Here is a 17,251-nt window from a genome sequence, read left to right as displayed (position 1 = left end):
GAAGAGATGGTGGTGTACACGTTCATGAAAGGACTCCAAATTAATCTATTTAGCGATTCATTACTTCAAAACCAAGAAGAGTCTATGATGCAAGTATGAGAACGAGCTTCAGTCCATATTGAGGCAAAAGAGGCGATTCGAAGTAAAAAGACAAATGAATAGAAGAAATAAGTAATATAGAAGGACAACAGACGGGATCATCGATCGAAGAGTAATGAGATGACCTCTAGTCAGCGATCTGATAAGGGGTATATTTTGTGTGTGGCCAAGAAGGACAACGCAAGAAGGACCAATCAGATTATGACTCGCCTCACCAGAAATTGAACACGTCGTGTAGGTCACTAATGATGAAAGAAAATGTTGTTGTTAAGTTGCAGCTCACGAAAAAAGATTGATCGCACACTGGGATGGTAGAAGGAAGCTTGGTGCGAGTTTTACCAAGCCCATAGTCACGATACCGAGCGATGTTTGACTTTGTTCTATCAACTCGCCGGGTTAGTTTAAAAGGGATTTTTAGCAAATTATCTTCAAGATCCCCAAGAGAAGGAACGAGAAGGTGAAGACCAGCCAAAGAGACCCGACCACAAAGCGCCGATCTTAGGCGATTTTAATACTATATTAGGAGGTTTTCTAGGGGAAGGTCTTGGGTATCTAGCCGAAAGTGCTATTCTAGGGCAGTTTTGTTTTCAGAAACCCGTGCGTCCAAGCCCCCTTCGGTTCCCTTTCTCTGTTTTACACCTGTTGATTCAGAAGACATTTTTTTCTCACAAAGATGACCATGTGGTTCTATCTGTAATCACAATGGGTCGCAATGTACATCGAGTATTGATTGATCATGGGAGTTCACCCGATGTGATGTTTTGGTACATCAAAAATTTACTGAGGACAAGAGCCTCAGTATAAAAGAAGAAACTCACAAATTGGTGGAAGCTAGCCATATCAGGGAAATCCAATTTCCCCGAATGGCTAGCAAATGTGGAGATGGTCATGGTGAAGAAATAAAATGGGAAGTGGAGGATCTGTGTAGATTTCACTGATCATAATAATGCTTGTAAAAAAGATTCGTACTCATTGCCTAACATATTATTTGGTCGACAATGCATAAATATGTGGTTTGCTTAGCTTCATGGATGCCTTCTCGAGGTACAACAAAATCTAAATGCACCTAGACATGAAGAAAAAACTACATTCATGGTCGAAGTTGCTAACTATTGTTACAAAGTTATGTCCTTCGGTATAAAGAATGTAGGGCGATGTACCAACGGTAGATGGATAGGATTTTGCAACCCATATTAGGATGAAATGTTCAAGCGTATGTCGATGATATGGTAGGAACCTCTGAAAAGTTGGAAACTCATGTCACCGACTTAGAAGAGTTGTTCAGAACGATCGGTAAGCATTGGCGGAAGCTCAACCCAGAGAAATGTGTTTTTGATGTTCAAGCTGGAAAGTTTCTTGAATTTCTTCTAACAGAGAGGGTGATAGAAGCAAATCTCAACAAGTGTACGATGATAGTTGGCATCAAAAGTCCCAGTAACATAAAGGAGGTGTAACGTTACCCGATAGCATGGTTGCCTGGTTAAGATTCCTTTCAGCCAGTGGAGATAAAGGGTATCCCTATTTTCAGTGCCTCAGGAAGAATGACCATTTTATCTGGTCGACCGAGTGTGAGGAGGCCTTCGTGAAGCTTAAAGAGAATTTGGCTAACCCACCAGTGCTCAACAAGTTATCCCCAACGATTCCTATCCGATTGTATTTCTCGGTAACCGACCGAGCCATCAACTTGGTCACTGTGCAAGATGAAGGGAAGATCCAGAAGCCCATATACTTCATCAGCAACGTGTTACAAGGCGTTGAGTCATGATACCAAGCCAATGAGAAAGCCTCTCTAGCAGTCGTTTTCACAGCCCGACGATTACGACATCATTTTCAGAGTTTCACCATGATCGTTATGACCGATCTCCCCATCAAGGAAGTCTTTCAGAAGCCTAATATGGCAGGAATGATGGTCAAGTGGGCCATTAAGTTATCGGAGTTTGATATCCACTATGAGCTGCGTGGTCCGATCAAAGGACAAGTATATGTTGATTTCATTGTCGAACTCACTCCAAAGGAGTCTGAAGAAAATGGGGAAACCTTTAGGTGGATTCTTTCCATAGATGGATCATCTAACCTTAAGGGAAGTGGTGCAGGTATCATCCTTGAAGGGCTCAATGGGGTACTTCTCGAACAATATCTCAAGTTTTCATTTAAAGTTAGCAACCACCAGGCTGAATATGAGGCTCTTATTAATGGGATGTTTTTGGCAAAGGAATTGGGAGTACGTCGGCTGCTAGCGAAGAGTGACTCGCTACACATAACAAGACAGGTATCCGGAGATTACTAGGTGTAGGATCCTTAGTTAGCTTTGTATCTCAAGTATGTTAAAACTCTAGTAGAAATTTTTTCTACTTTTGACCTCATGCATGTTCCGAGTGATTAGAATTCTCGAGTTGACCTACTATTTGAAAAGCTCAAGAAAGGGAGGAGCGCATCACACAATGTCACAGAAAACGCTAAAAGTTCCAAGAGTAACAATGAAGGGAGATTCTTGGGAAGACCATGTAGAAATTTTGCAGGTATCAATGGGAGATACTTGGATGACTCCATATGTTTGTTATCTGGCAGACACATTGCTTCCTTCCGACCCAAGGCAAGTAAAGTTTTTTCAGAAGAATGCAGGTTAGTATACTTTGGTGGATGGTTATCTTTTCCGGCATGGTTATACCCATCCTTTGCTCACTAGTTTAAGTGAGAATCAAAGTGAGCAGATATTAACTGAACTTTATGAAGGAATATGTGGCAACCACATTGGTGGACGAGCATTCTCTTTGAAGATAATTCAAGCTGGATCTTATTGGCTGATGATGAAAGAAGATAACATGATTTACACTAAGAGGTGTGAGCAATTTCAAAAGCACACAAACCGGAAGAGGTGTTGCATTCCATAACCAGCCCATGGCCTTTTAACACTTGGGGAATCGACATTTTGGGTCCTTTTCCCTTAGTTGTTCGCCAGTTGAAGTATCTAATTGTTGTAGAGGAATATTTCACCAAGTATATTGAAGTAGAACCTGTAATGTTGATAATGGCTCAAAAGATTCAAAATTTTGTATGGAAGGACATGGTATGTCGCTTTGGCATCTCTAAACACTTGGTCTCAGATAATGGAACTCAATTTACTAGTCGACAATTGGGGGAGCTATAAGGAGAGCCCAAAATCCGACAAGTTTTTGCATCGATCGAACATCCACATATGAACGACCATGCCAAGTCAGCTAATAGGGTGCTACGAAGAGGCTTAAGGAGAAGGCTTGAGAAGGCAAAGGCAGTGGCCTGATGAAATTCCCAGAATTCTATGGTCTTATCACACCACTTCCCAATCTACTACTTGAGAAACACCTTTCAGCATGGTATATAGGACTGACACAATGATTTCAGTAGAAATATTGGAATGCTCACACAAAGTGCAGAACTTCTCCGTTGAAACATCCAATGAAGAACGGTGGGTGAACCTGGACTTACTGGATGAAGCTCAAGATAAAGCTCAGATACATTTTGAGGCACTAAAACGAAGAATTGAAAGGTGGTACAAAACTAAGGTAAGTCCTTGGCAATGCAAAGTAGTTGATCTAGTGTTGTGAAGAGTTCACCATATCACATAAAGAACAAGTTATCTCCCAAATGGTCAGGCCCGTACCGAGTCATAGAGGTATTGGGCAACGAAGCGTACCGACTCAAAATTGTTGATGGTGGAGTCATCTCGAGGACATGAAATGTGATTAATCTTAAGTTCTACTTTAGTTGAATTCTTATTGAATTTAATTACTTGCTTTATTGCTTTGAAAGACAAGTGTTTTGTGTTTTGGTTGAATGTTTTGATGACGACACTCTTTTTAACCTAAAATAGGTTTATAATGAGGTCGCTTTTTTTAATAAAATGAATATTATTTAAAATATATTTGATTCATCATGGCGAACCAACTTAGCCGACAACCTCTACAAGCGGATCAACTTTGCCGAATACCATAATCAGACCAACTTGGCTGATGACTTCTACAAGCGAACCAACTTGGCCAAATACCTTTCTGAGCAAACCAACTAGGCCAAAAACCACGATCAGACCAACAACCTCTATTAGCGGATCAACTTTGCAGAATACCACGATTGGACCAACTCGGTCGACGACTTCTACGAGCGGACCAACTTAACCAAATAACACAATCATACTAACTTGGCCAACGAACCTTACGAGCGGACTAACGTGGTCGAATACCACAAGCGGACCAACGTGGTCGAATACCACAAACGGATGAATTTGGTTGAATATCACGATCATACCAACTTGGCCGATAACCTCTACTAGCGGGCCAACTTGACTGAATACCATGATAAGACCAACTTGATTGACGACCTTTACGAGCGAACCAATTTGGCCAAATATCACAATCGTACCAACTTGGCTGATAACCTCTATAAGCATATCAAATTAGTCTATTACCTTTACAATCAGACAAATTTGGCCGAATATCACGATCAAACCAATTTGGTCGAATATCACGATCGGATCAACTTGGCCGACGACATCTACGAGTGAACCAAGTTGGCCGAATACAAAGTTGGTCGAATACCAAGATCGGGATAACTTGGCCGACAACCTCTACAAGCGAATCAACTTGGCCGACAACCTCTATAAGTGAACCAACTTGGTCCCAACCTCTATGAGCAAACCAACTTGGTTATGACTTCTACGAGCGAACCAACTTGGCCGAATACCACGATCAGACCAACTTGGCCGACGACCTTTACAAACATACCAACTTTCACGAACACTATGATTGGACCAACTTGGCCAAATACCATGATTGAACCAACTTGTTGATGGCTACTATAAGAAATATACTCTGGCAACTGACGACAAACCTGTTTGATTGATGCTTCAGATCAAGTTTATTTCACTGGATATCAATTAAATTTCACTCAACCATTTGAACAGAATCTCTTCAAGCGAGGTCAGTGTTTAATTTAAAAGATGTTTTAGATATCAAGTAGGTGAATTTCCTTATTGTTTGCTTACTGAGTGAGCTATTTGTATTTGTGCATTGTTCTATTTTATTGAGTTTTTTTGCTTGGTAAATTCAAGTGATCAAATTATATGTCGATAAACTTTATTATGGGTTACTCAATTGAATAAGAAATACGTATTTTGTTGAATTTATTTTGATTTTTTAAAAGGGTTAACAAAAACCCATTAATGTTTTTCTAGTAAAGACTTAACAAAAAGTTTGGGAAAGACTTGGCGGAATTATAGTAAAATAAAATTGGCGAAGTTTTGCAAATATTCAAATTACAGCAATAAACTCATGTTAAAAACATAGCAAATGTATTCAAACTTGAATAAATAAGAAAGTGGGATAAATTATTCATGGGGCGAATGCCTGAGCTAGAAAGTAATCAAGGGGCCTTTATTAATTTTCTATTGACCGCCATCTTGCAAGGATTTATCTCTGATAGATCATTAAAAGGGTGGACCACGGCAGCCTGTTTCAAAGCGGTTTTTGATGTTGGCTAGCCAAATCAACTTTGCTAAGCAAAGACAACATTTTATCTACAAACACAAGGAAGTTTACAAATAAAATTATAAAATTTATGCAAAGTTTGTAAAAAAAAGGTCTCGTACCAATATAGGTTTTTTAATGCCACAACTCAATATTCTTACTTCAAGATTAAAAGGTGTCAAAAATGACATCAAGGTTTTCCCAAAATTCACAAACTCCCCACTCTATGGGTCAAGGTCTTCCAGTTGGCGAGCACTTTGGAAATGAAGGTTGTGGGTCCAATAGTGAAAATCCATCTAAAAGGCTCGGGTCACTGACCGAAGGTCAAATTTTTAGGAAATCACCTTTGAAATTTTTGTATGATGATTGGAAAAGGGAAAGTAAACATCTTCTGTCGTTACCATTCATTTAACAAAGTATATAGTTTCCTATTTGAACTTTTGAATTCGAAAAAAGTAAAAGAATATATTCAAAGACGAAACTATTCCAAACAGGGCATAGAGAATAATTAAAGGCTCGGATAAAGGTCCAGTTGTTCGGATGTAGTTGGGTCGATGCACATTCAGTTCCATCAACAACTCTTTTTCAAACAAAGTTAAGGGAAGACGTAAACCTAGTTTAATGAAGACTGTATCGTAAAAGAAGCATAACAAACAGATGGGGTCAGTAGATTCATCCCTGCAAACTAGCTCGTCCTGGTCAAAAACAATTAATTTAATAAGATTTTCGTCTATATTACTCATAACTCTCTCAAATTTCTAATCTTATCTCATGATGTATAAAGAGAGGTTTCCTTAATTAAATTCTTTTTTGGCCTAGGGATAAGTATAAGCATAATCCATTTTTTTAGGAAAATGCAGAAACGCAAATACAAAATGAAAAAGGAAAAGCAATTGAAATAGAAAAATGCAAAAACACAAGCAGACCAACCAAAGGAAAAGTAGAACCACCACTGGAAGAGTATTTAAAAGGACAAAGTAAGGGTAAAATGTACCTAAATCACAGTAAGGAATGGAGGATTAACGTTGGTGAAAAAGAAAGTTGGACAGTGAAATGGCAGGGTCAGGGTCTGAAATGAAAAGGGAATGACTGAGGTTTCTTTTTTAAAAGGGAAGTTGAAATGTTTGTTTTTGTAGTGTTGGACATGAGAATTTATAATTGATGGACCCACGTCTTGTCATAAAATGTTTTGGGACACGTGTGAAAACTGCCTTTTGTACATAAAAGTTTTTTCGTGTCAGTGCAGTAATCCTCATCGCCTCGCTCGGCTCGAGGCTAGGGATTGTGTACTGTCTAGATGTGATCGGTTAGAAGACTGATATAATTTGTTTGAATGTATAACCGATTTAGCAAAATCTAGCTTGACATTGTTCCGATTAAAGGTGAATTTGTATTCTTTGGTTATTTTCTATAATTAAGCCAATATTTTAGGGGTTCCTTTTTTTTTTGTTATATGAAATATTACTTGGCAAATATACTTAAAATGTGATATCGTGGGTATTTTTAATGGATTTTATCCCCGATGAATGAGTGATTTCAATTTTATTGGTTATATAAAAATTTTTGTTATATGATTCCTAAAAAAGAGAAATGTATGGAAGACGCTATAAAAAATGGATGACCTCAACGAGTAAAAAACGTATTATTCTATGCAATACATATTACATTGATACATTTTATGCTCTCGGTGAGTTGATTGTCCGAGTATGGTCAACAAGTGGAGCTCCTCTCATCTCATTGTGACCTCCAGACATTCAAAAAGCTGCAGTTGCAAAGGGATCACCTCGGAGACCACCTCCAAGCTCTCGACCTCCAACTTGGCAAATATAATAACAATATCAACTTTTTTTAGATGCTAGTATTTAAAAATATCCATGTAAAAAATAAAATTCCAAATAGTAAGCAATTAGTGATCGATTTAGTGACGAAAACAATATTTTAGAATCGGTCACAAATTTCAGTGACAGATTGAGTCACAAATTTCAATCACAAATTTCGGTCACTAAATCAGTCACATATTTTTGTCACTAAATCAGTCATAGATTTCGATAAGTAAATCATTCACTGTAGTATCAGTGACCAACACATTAGTGATCGATTTTGGTCATTTAGTGACTTTTTTTGTCATTATTTATAGTTTTTCTTATAATGAACACTCAACTCAGAAAGAGTATAATTATATATAAGTATTAAATTAGTATCAAATATTAAGTTAGTGAGAAATACTCCCAATAGTTGTATTTATAGGCTTGAGAGAACCATGACATGTATTAGTAATCACTTCAATTACAAATAGTTGTGTCGAGCTTTGTGATCAGTTAGTGTGGTTATAACTGCTTTAGAATGATTACCATCGAAATATATGGTTAACTGTAGGTGGTTAATATCCATGTTGTTAATGGATATTAACTACTCCACTTATTCAGGATCAGGTAGTACGCAAGCACTCAAAAGCTCGAAAATTCGAGTTTTAAATAGATCTGGTTTGATCAATTCTATATAACAAACCTAGGTTGACCTTTGAAACAATTTACAAATCGATGGCCCGAGCTTGTTTAACTTGTGGCTTGAACTTAATGTAATAAAAGTTATCATAATCAATGTCAAATAAAAGTTAATTGATAATAGCAAAAACCTATACACATTAATGAGGAGTTTTAAAGCTAATGATTATGTGCGCTTTTTTGAGGAATTGAGATTTCGTTTAAGTTGAAACAAAAAGGTCTTGTCTGAACCAATCTGATCCTTCGGTGTTTATTTTATTTTATTTTATTTTGGGGGAAAGGACACGTCGTCCTAGAAACATTTCACAAGAAGACCCTTTTCACGCACAAATAGTTTCGTGGATAATTTTGACTTTTATAAAAACATTTCCCTTTTGATTTCATCATTTCACCTTACTTTGAGATTTCTGGTGCTTGTGGTGCTGGTGTTTCTTTCGGGTCTTGCTCCTCCTTCATTTTCATTCGCGTATAAGTTCTTAAATTCCTTTTTCTTAGGTACGTACCAATGTCTTCATCTTCTTCTTCCTCTCAATCCTACACTGCTAGTGGGGATAACCCCTTAAACAATAGGGATATTAACCCAATTGGGGCAAGCTCTTCATTGGGTTCTTCTGACTTGTTCTATATAGAAGGTGACTTTTATGGAGATTAAATCTCTTCAGACGTCTATGGTGGAAATCTCGCTCTCGTCGTTCTCGTCTATTACGAAGTGGACTTTAAGCCTAACTCAACCCCATAAAACCGGCTCAATGGGGTGAGGTTTGCATCCACTTATATACAATGAAAGACTCTAATCTCTAGTCGATGTGGGATCTCCAACATACCCCTGACTGAAAACCTTAGTGGTGTTCTTAAGGTTTAGGCAGCGAAGGGTAAGTGCAAAGTGCAAAGTCTCCTCTAAGAAAACTGTGGGAAACCATAAGACCACAATGATGAACGGGCTAGGAAAGGTAAGTTTCCCCCAATTTCTAATCTTAAGTACTCTTGGGTACTCGGTGAAATGAATCACTATTCTTCCATGTTCACTTCTAAGTCAAAGATTAGAGAGTCATTTTGTCTTTCAACATTTTCTCGGATGTTTGGCCCCACTTTGTCTTTGTCCAACCCTACTCTCCTTCTGATCGGGTTTTTATGAAATCTCCTCCTAATAGGGAAGATTTCACTTTAGTGTATAAGTACTTTTTTAAGGAATTAGATATTTTTTTTCCATTTCCCGACTTCAAGTGTGGCATGTTGACATCGATTAATGTGGCTTCTTACCAACTTCATCCTAATAATTGGGCTTTTTTTAAGGCCTTTCAAGTCTTGTGTGGTCACCTCCTTATTAAATCGAGTGTTAATGCCTCTCTATTTCTACCAATTGAAGCATGGTGTCGAGGTTGGTTAGGTCTCTTTAAACGGGCCTAATATGGATTGCTCTTTAGTGTATATACTTCCTCATTTAAAACAAAATTACAAATAGATATTTTTAAACTCAAGAGCACGCCACAAGATACTCATAAGAGACTTCTCTTCTACTTGAATTTTATCCCTCGCTTTCCCTTATACTGGCAACGACCCAAAAAATTAAAGTCTAGGGCTTATAACCTCCTCTCCCCTAGTGGAAAGAGGAGCATTGAGCTCATCAAGGACTTGTCAATGCTTATAAATTGCAAGAGTTTCTTTAACGTTTCTCTGGTCTAGGACCCTGCGACAATGTTTATAGGTAATGCCCGTATATTTTAGTTGTTCATAAAATTAATATTTTATTTAAATCTAATGGATTTTCTATTTTTTTTATAAAAGTCATGGTCAAGGGGTTTTGATTTGAAGAAGTGATGACCATGCCTAAGGCCTCTAAAGATGTGAGGGAGGTCAACCTTGCTAAGGTAGTCCTCAAAACCCTAACAAGCATCAATGGGTAGAAACGAGATAGGCTGACCCTTCCCTGACAAAGAAAATAACAGAAACTACTAGAGACATGTTGACCCAAATAGCTTCTCTAAACACCTCGACCCCATCAATGAATCCCATTGTGGGACTGAGTCAAGCTCAAGAATCTTTGTAGTCGATTAATGTGGTGGTGAGCATCCCTTCTCCGATGGTTTACGCGGGCCCCCTAGGTAATCTATCATGGCAAGAGCAACTTCTCGACTATTTTAGTGGTCCACGACAGCGCGTGAGTCTCGGCAACGGAAGGCAAGTCTTGTGGGGTTTGATTGGAGTGCCTCAGCGGTGGTGGTCATCGGAGAAGGCACAGTCATCATTGAAGAAGAAAGGTGAGCTTCCTTTTTGTGAATAATGTTGGCTTCTGGATAACGTTGTCTAGTTTGTAAGTTAGTAGGTGTAAGTTCGGAAGTGTTTTGTATATGTAAATCCAGAATTTTGTTTGTCTTATTTCCTTGAAACTTGCTTTCATTCATATCTGAGGCCATATTTGAAATGCATAGGAACATGGTGAGAAGTAGAAGAGGAGAGATCTTCTAAGGTGGACCGCGTGCGACCAACTGCATCTCTGTGAGAAGAAAGTGTGGGCATCCTAGTAATTCACTTGGAAATGAGGATGCTAAAGCTACTGTTGAATATAAGAAGTGGAAATTAAGGATGAAGGCTATTAAGGAGAGTAGTCATTGCTGGTTAATTATGAAGAGTATGTGACAAGACAATTATCGGATGGTTTGGTAAGTAATGAAGATTTTATATGACTGGTTGATTAAGTGTGTTATGTATGTATTATAGTAAAATTTTGAAATGGTATTTGTTGATTATTGTACGATCGGGGTGACCTTAAATCCATTTCTAATGGGAGAAAGGTGAATAAGTTGGGAGCACCACATGAGTGCATAGATGTTGTAGTATAGATGTCTGACTTAGGTGGTCTCATTCATGCAAGCTATGAGAATGTACACATAGGATTGCTTTGTGCATTCCTAGAAAGGTGGCTTGTAGAGACTAACACATTTCATTTACCTATTGGGGAGATGACCATCACGCTTGATGATGTGTCAAATTTGTTGCATATGCTCATTGTTGGCCAATTTATACAAATCATACCTTAGATGTAGATGGAGCGAATGACTTGTTGGTAAATTCCTTGTGTGTTGACCGTGGACCTACAACTAAAGAGACAAGGCACTGTCGGGGTGCTCATGTGTGCCTCAGCTAGTTGAGGTGTATGAGGATGCATGCTCAAGAAGGCAATGGATTGTAGTTGTGATACAACCCAACTCGACAAAAAGAAGACCAAGGACACAACATACACTTCACAATTAGGTTAGTCATCTCAACATACAAGACAAGGCCCCACCAAACCTTAGAAGAGGGAGAATTAGACATAAACTAGAATACCAATTGTTCTTCCTTCTAGTCTTCTTATAAGACAAATTAAGTAAATAAATTGGATTCACTTTGGGCTTCTATTTGAATAAAAGTTAGAAAAAAGGGTGTACTTAGTATTGACCTAAGATAAAAGGCTTGTGCAAAACACAGCTTAACCTAGCTTTTAGAAACACACCCATGTGTCACCCATGTGCCCACTATTGACCTAGTTTCTAGAAGCTTGTAGTCATTTACACTCCTACCCTTTCTTTCTTCCTCTCCAAGGCACTCTTATTTGTAAATAAGGTGTTTCCCCTCTTGTAAATCACATTGAATTTGGAATAGAAAGAAAACTTTGTCAGAGTGTTTTAGTGAGTCTTGAGTGCTCTCTATATTGGGTCTTATCTTGAGTGCAGTGCACTTCAAGTGGCGGCTCTGCACCACTCATCTTGGAAGCTTCCATCCTTCCAAGTGGCGTGAATCATCTCCCACTCCATAAGCTTTCTATCTCATCTTTCTCTTTGTTTTTCCTTTCATTCCTTACGCATCATCTTTATTGTCTCTTAATTGTTTTATCTTCTTTTACATTCGGTCTCTATTGCTTCTTTATCTTATTCCTTGTCTTTAATTTTTTCCAACATCATCATCTTCACACAATAACTGTGTTTTCTCTTTTGCTCTCTAGAAGAGAACCTTCACACTTACTTAACCACTTGGTTAAGTTCGTGTTTAGTGACAATTTTCTTTGAGCTTATCACCATATTCTGTTTAATTCAAAAATCCTAAACAAAGTGCAACCTCTAAAATGTGCAATCCTAAAACCAACTCACATCAAGTTTCCAGAGCATATTTACTTCACCTTGTTGGTTGCACCATCTTCACCGACAGAAGTGCTACTTCAGTTAGTGTCATATACTTGGCTTTTTGTAGATTTGAGGCTAACAAAGGCATATGCATGGGCGGCAGCCATGTTAACCCACATGTATGAGAAACTAAGAGATTGTAGCTACGCAGAGACTAGACAACTAGTTGGTTATGCAACTTTGTGGCAAGGTTTGATCTATAAGCATTTCCCTCTATAGGCATGAGACGTGTGCGATCCGAGTATTCTAAAAAGGAACCTCGTTCTATGATGTATGAGGTTGGGAAAGTTGCTTCAGTTGCATTTGGGCGTTGCAGCTAGATACAGTTACATTACCTGGCATTCGATTTTACACATACGAGGAGAATTGGGAAGAACGTCCATTTGAGTGGATATCCTTATTCTCGGGTTATATTAGGCTTGGAAGTTAAAGACAATTACACTTTCCTAAACGTATTCTCCATCAGTATGGATATGTGCAGAGGATCCCTCCACTCCCATTTGTAGTTAAAGATGGTGATTTGACTACAAATGAAGTGGACCGACGATGGTTGCATTTCAATGATTATGTCATACAAGATATGGACTTAGCACCTTATCCCGACGCTTGCGTTGAACAATATATGGAGTGGTTTCGATTTGTATCATATTCATATGTGATTCACATGGCTAAGGATGATCATATGGAGTCATACCTCCAGAAGCACCTGCACACGGAATCATTAGTTTTGGTGGTCTTAGCTTTTACCATTTGGATACATAATTAACAACAATTAAAATGTAAGAAAAATCAGCAAATTAGGAAAGGATCTCATGAACCCCAAACATAAAAAATTTCACAAACAATTACAGGATGATGTGCCTTTTCCTTCCTTCTAGTAATATTGTCTCTAGCTCTTTGGCATATCTCACATCTTGACACAAATATTTGTGCATCGTTGAAGATTGTTGGCTAGAAAATCCATTGTATAACATTCTTCTTGCTATTCTTTAAAGTCCGAAATGGCCTCCTACTAAAGTGTCCTACAAAATATCTTGAAACTCATGGTTAGGCACACATTTTCTATCAACTTGATCACTTACTTAATCTCCATAAGTATGCATACCCCCAAACATATAATTTAGCAACAAATTTCAGTTTACCGATTTGAGATTTAAAAACATGAGGAGGAAAAACAATATAAATTAAGTAATTTATAAGAATAGAATCATGGCACATCATGTATGGAATTCAAATTATATAAAAACTCATCAGGAAAGGAAAGTTACCAGAAAGTGTTAACGGGTCTATTGTCCCTTTAATTCTAATTAAGTAATCAACAACTTGGTTCAAAACTCTACTCTTAATCATGGCACATCATGCTTTTTACGGTGTTTATTCCATATATTGTTAATGGCTTTACAAGATATTGACCGATCAATATCAATATCATCTAAACCCTCCTACACATCAACCTCATGATATAATCCTTGGTCAAACTTTTGGTATTCTCCATATTCCTACAAAGTAACATGTTACCACAAAATTCCAACAAAACATTAAAAAAGACAACAAAACGTCACAAACTTGTTACTAGAATAAGAGATTTTAAATCCAAATAAAATCATTCTGGATTGTCCTATCCGGTACACTTTTTTTTAATTCCAAATTCACCTCACGGGAAGTAAAAAAATGTGTAATGAATAGGACGATCCGCAATGGTTTTATTTGTTTTATGGATCTCCTACTATGGAAAAACATTGGTTTACTGAACACCCCTTCCAGAATTCATTTTGCTACCTTATAGATTACTCAATCCAAAATTTATTTTTTCTCTTCCAAATTACTTCTGAAAGCTAATCTCAGAAAAAATTCAACGCAACCCATTTTTTACCACCAACGAAGCCTTCGAAAACACACCACCATCTTCGTCGTAGCTCCACTGACCTCGATGTTCCATGCACCAACCCCAACGATCACAGTAGCAAACTCACCTCTGTCGTGGAAGCCATTCAAGTTGTCCTTTCAAATAGAACTTGCAAGGGTGATTTTGTTATTTTGAAAATTGTAGGGGTGAAGAAAAAAATACCTAGCTTATAATCTCTAAAAAAAGAAAGATATTTCTTTCTACACCCTATCACTCTTCTTCCTGCACCTACAAAAAAGTGAAATGACAAAAATGATCTTGGGAGGTTTTAAATATGCCCTTTAAGTGATTTATTGTATACTGCAGTGTATAAGAGGGCACTCCAATTATTAGAGGCAGTGTGTGGATCCGATGCTTGTACGAAAGAAAATATAACTTTTGTTTTTTGATTTTACTTTGGGAATCTCTAATCCAAAATTTCTGCAAGAGTACATAATAGTAATTAACAGTAGTTTAGCTTCCACATTAATTAACAAACCAAACCAAACTTGTGAATGGATAATGAAGCACTAGAATCGGATTTTGGATATTAACTATTTTAAATCAATTATTTTTTACGATATTAAAATATGTTCTATTTTATAAGCATAATCACTTCTTCGTGTTTCGTCTCTTTTGACAACTGATGTTTGTTACTGAATTAAAAAAAAAATTAAATAATGCATGGATATCTGAAGAGAGTAAAGATAGGTGAAAGAGAAGAGAAAGTAAAGGATACCTAATACATTTTATGTTGTTACATAATGATTTTTTAAAATGAAATGTGAAAAAAAAAAAAAGTTAGTCCTGTAAGGTATTATAATTTTGAAGCAATGAGACTGATGGGAAAAACGCATGCGGAAGCAACACACAATCACGAATCAACTGCAGAAAAATAAACAACACAAGATTTAACGTGGTTCGGTTGCCAACTGCAACCTACATCCACACACGGGCAACTATTAGGTTTACATTATATCCTGTTGCACACCAATTACAAGTACAATGATCTCTTTAAATAGAGATAAATAGAGATAATAAAAGGACACAATGATTAAGCCCACTCACTAAAACATGGTGTCTACTCAGCCCAACCCAATTGATCCTGGCTTCATACCCAACAATCTCCCACTTGAAGTCACGGAACAATGTTCATCAGCCTTCTTAATCATTTTGAAAACTTCGTTAAAACTTCCCTTAGTTTCAACACATCAGTCACTGACCCGTTCTCTGTTCCTACCGACTCCCACTTACAGGAACTGCCGGACCCTGGAACAACCTGAGTTTCAACACGTCAATCACTGACCCGTTCTCTGTTCCTACCGACTCCCACTTACAGGAACTGCCGGATCCTGGAACAACCTGAGTTTCAACACGTCAGTCACTGACCCATTCTCTGTTCCTACCGACTCCCACTTACAGGAACTGCCTTATCCTGGAACAACATGAGAACAAACACTCTCCATATTCAACAAGAATTTTTCTGGAGAAGTTTCAACCGCTGGAATACTGGTTCTCCCAACCCACTGTCGTCTAGGAACCTTAGCTGAAGCGCAACCCGTGCTCGCACTGCCACAAGTACCTCTGACTGGTCTACCTGAACCTTTCCATGCTCGTTCATCCTGAATCTGACCTGTGGCTCTGGGTTTCTCTCTTGTAAAGACAACCCTCTTCTGCCCACGAGATTCTGTGAACCAGACTTTGTTTATCTTCTGAACTGGGATGGTCACTCCCTCAAACACGGTAATTCGACCATATACAACGAACCTCTCTTTCTTTCGCAGGCCATGACAAGATTTCCCTTTACAACCTTCCACTGCTGATTTCCGAACTTCACCTCATGTCCCTGTTCGTCCAACTGCCTAACAGAAATCAAACTTTTCCTCAAGCTTGGAACAACTCTGACATCCTTCAAAGTCCAAAAACCAACTGGTGTCTTCAACACTATGTCACCCATGCCCGCATAACATCAAGAGTTCTATTGTCCGCTAGTCTTACCTTTCCAAAGTCTCCAATAACTAGATTCTGCAATGCTTCAGAATCCATGACCCAGGAATCCACACTGCTATCCGCGCAACAGACTAAAAGGTCCTCGTCCGCGAAGTCTTCTGCAATGTTGACTTATTTATCATTAGGGCATTGATTCCTGAAATGCCTCACCTCCTTCAGCTCCAACATGTTACACTTGAGCAATCCCAAGTCTTTGACTGACTCCTTCTTTTGTTCTTGCTCCCATTATCTCTGATATTTCTCTCCTATGATGACATATAGTGATTCACTAGATAATTCTCCAGAACTCCTTCTTTGGACATCCTTGCCAAGAATGAGATCACGAATCTTCTCAAAAGTGAATCCATCGGATCCCGCTGAACTGGTAACTGTTGTAACCGTTCCGGACCAACTGTCAGGCAAAGACGATAACAGTAGTAAAGCTTGAACTTCATCATCGAACTTAATGCCCACTGACATAAGTCTGGCTAAGATCGAATTCGTTTTATTGATGTGCTCAGTAATTGAACTGTCTTCCTTCATCCTTGTGTTTACCAATTCTCTAATCAGAAACACCTTGTTTGCAGCAGATGGCTTCTCGTACATGTTAGACAATGCTTCCATGATACCTTTCTCTGTCTTCTCCTTCAAAATGTTGAACGCAACATTCTTACTCAAAGAGAGTCGGATAACGAACATAGCTTTCCGATCCAAACCTGCCCACTATGCATTAAACATCTTTTCTGGCTTGTCATCCAAAGCCACGTCCAAATATTTTTGAACTAGCAAATCCTCAATTTGCATTTTCCACCAACTGAAATCTATACCATCGAATTTTTCAATTATGAACCTCCCTTCTTCTGTCATCTCAAATGACTAGACGAGATACTCGGTACAACTGATTTCAGATCTTGGCAATCTTTTTTTAAAAAAAAAAATCAAGAACATAAAATTTGCATCACCCAAAATCACTCACCAACAGACCTGGTCGCAGTCCCCACTGCCCTTGCGCTCCGCACCACCACTGTCGCTGGTCACCGCTGTTGTGAAGCAGATCTGGGAAACCCTAAGCCTTAGGACGCTGCTGCAACCCCTGCAAAACCCTAGCTTTGGGAT

General features: G+C 38.3%; 1 protein-coding gene across 1 annotated transcript; it reads left to right on the top strand.

The window, feature by feature from the left end:
- Positions 1-1,325: 1,325 nt before the first annotated feature.
- Positions 1,326-1,864, top strand: LOC137838306 (uncharacterized). Its single transcript, XM_068647556.1, has 2 exons — positions 1,326-1,503; positions 1,596-1,864. Exons 1-2 carry the CDS (start codon positions 1,326-1,328, stop codon positions 1,862-1,864), a joined length of 447 nt encoding a protein of 148 aa, XP_068503657.1.
- The last annotated feature ends 15,387 nt before the right edge of the window (positions 1,865-17,251 follow it).

This window comes from Phaseolus vulgaris, chromosome 4 (genome assembly GCF_000499845.2).
Source record: "Phaseolus vulgaris cultivar G19833 chromosome 4, P. vulgaris v2.0, whole genome shotgun sequence".
In the NCBI taxonomy this organism is placed as follows: Eukaryota; Viridiplantae; Streptophyta; class Magnoliopsida; order Fabales; family Fabaceae; genus Phaseolus; species Phaseolus vulgaris.
Note: the sequence above shows the minus strand (reverse complement) of the source record. Positions and strands in the feature narration are given on the sequence as shown.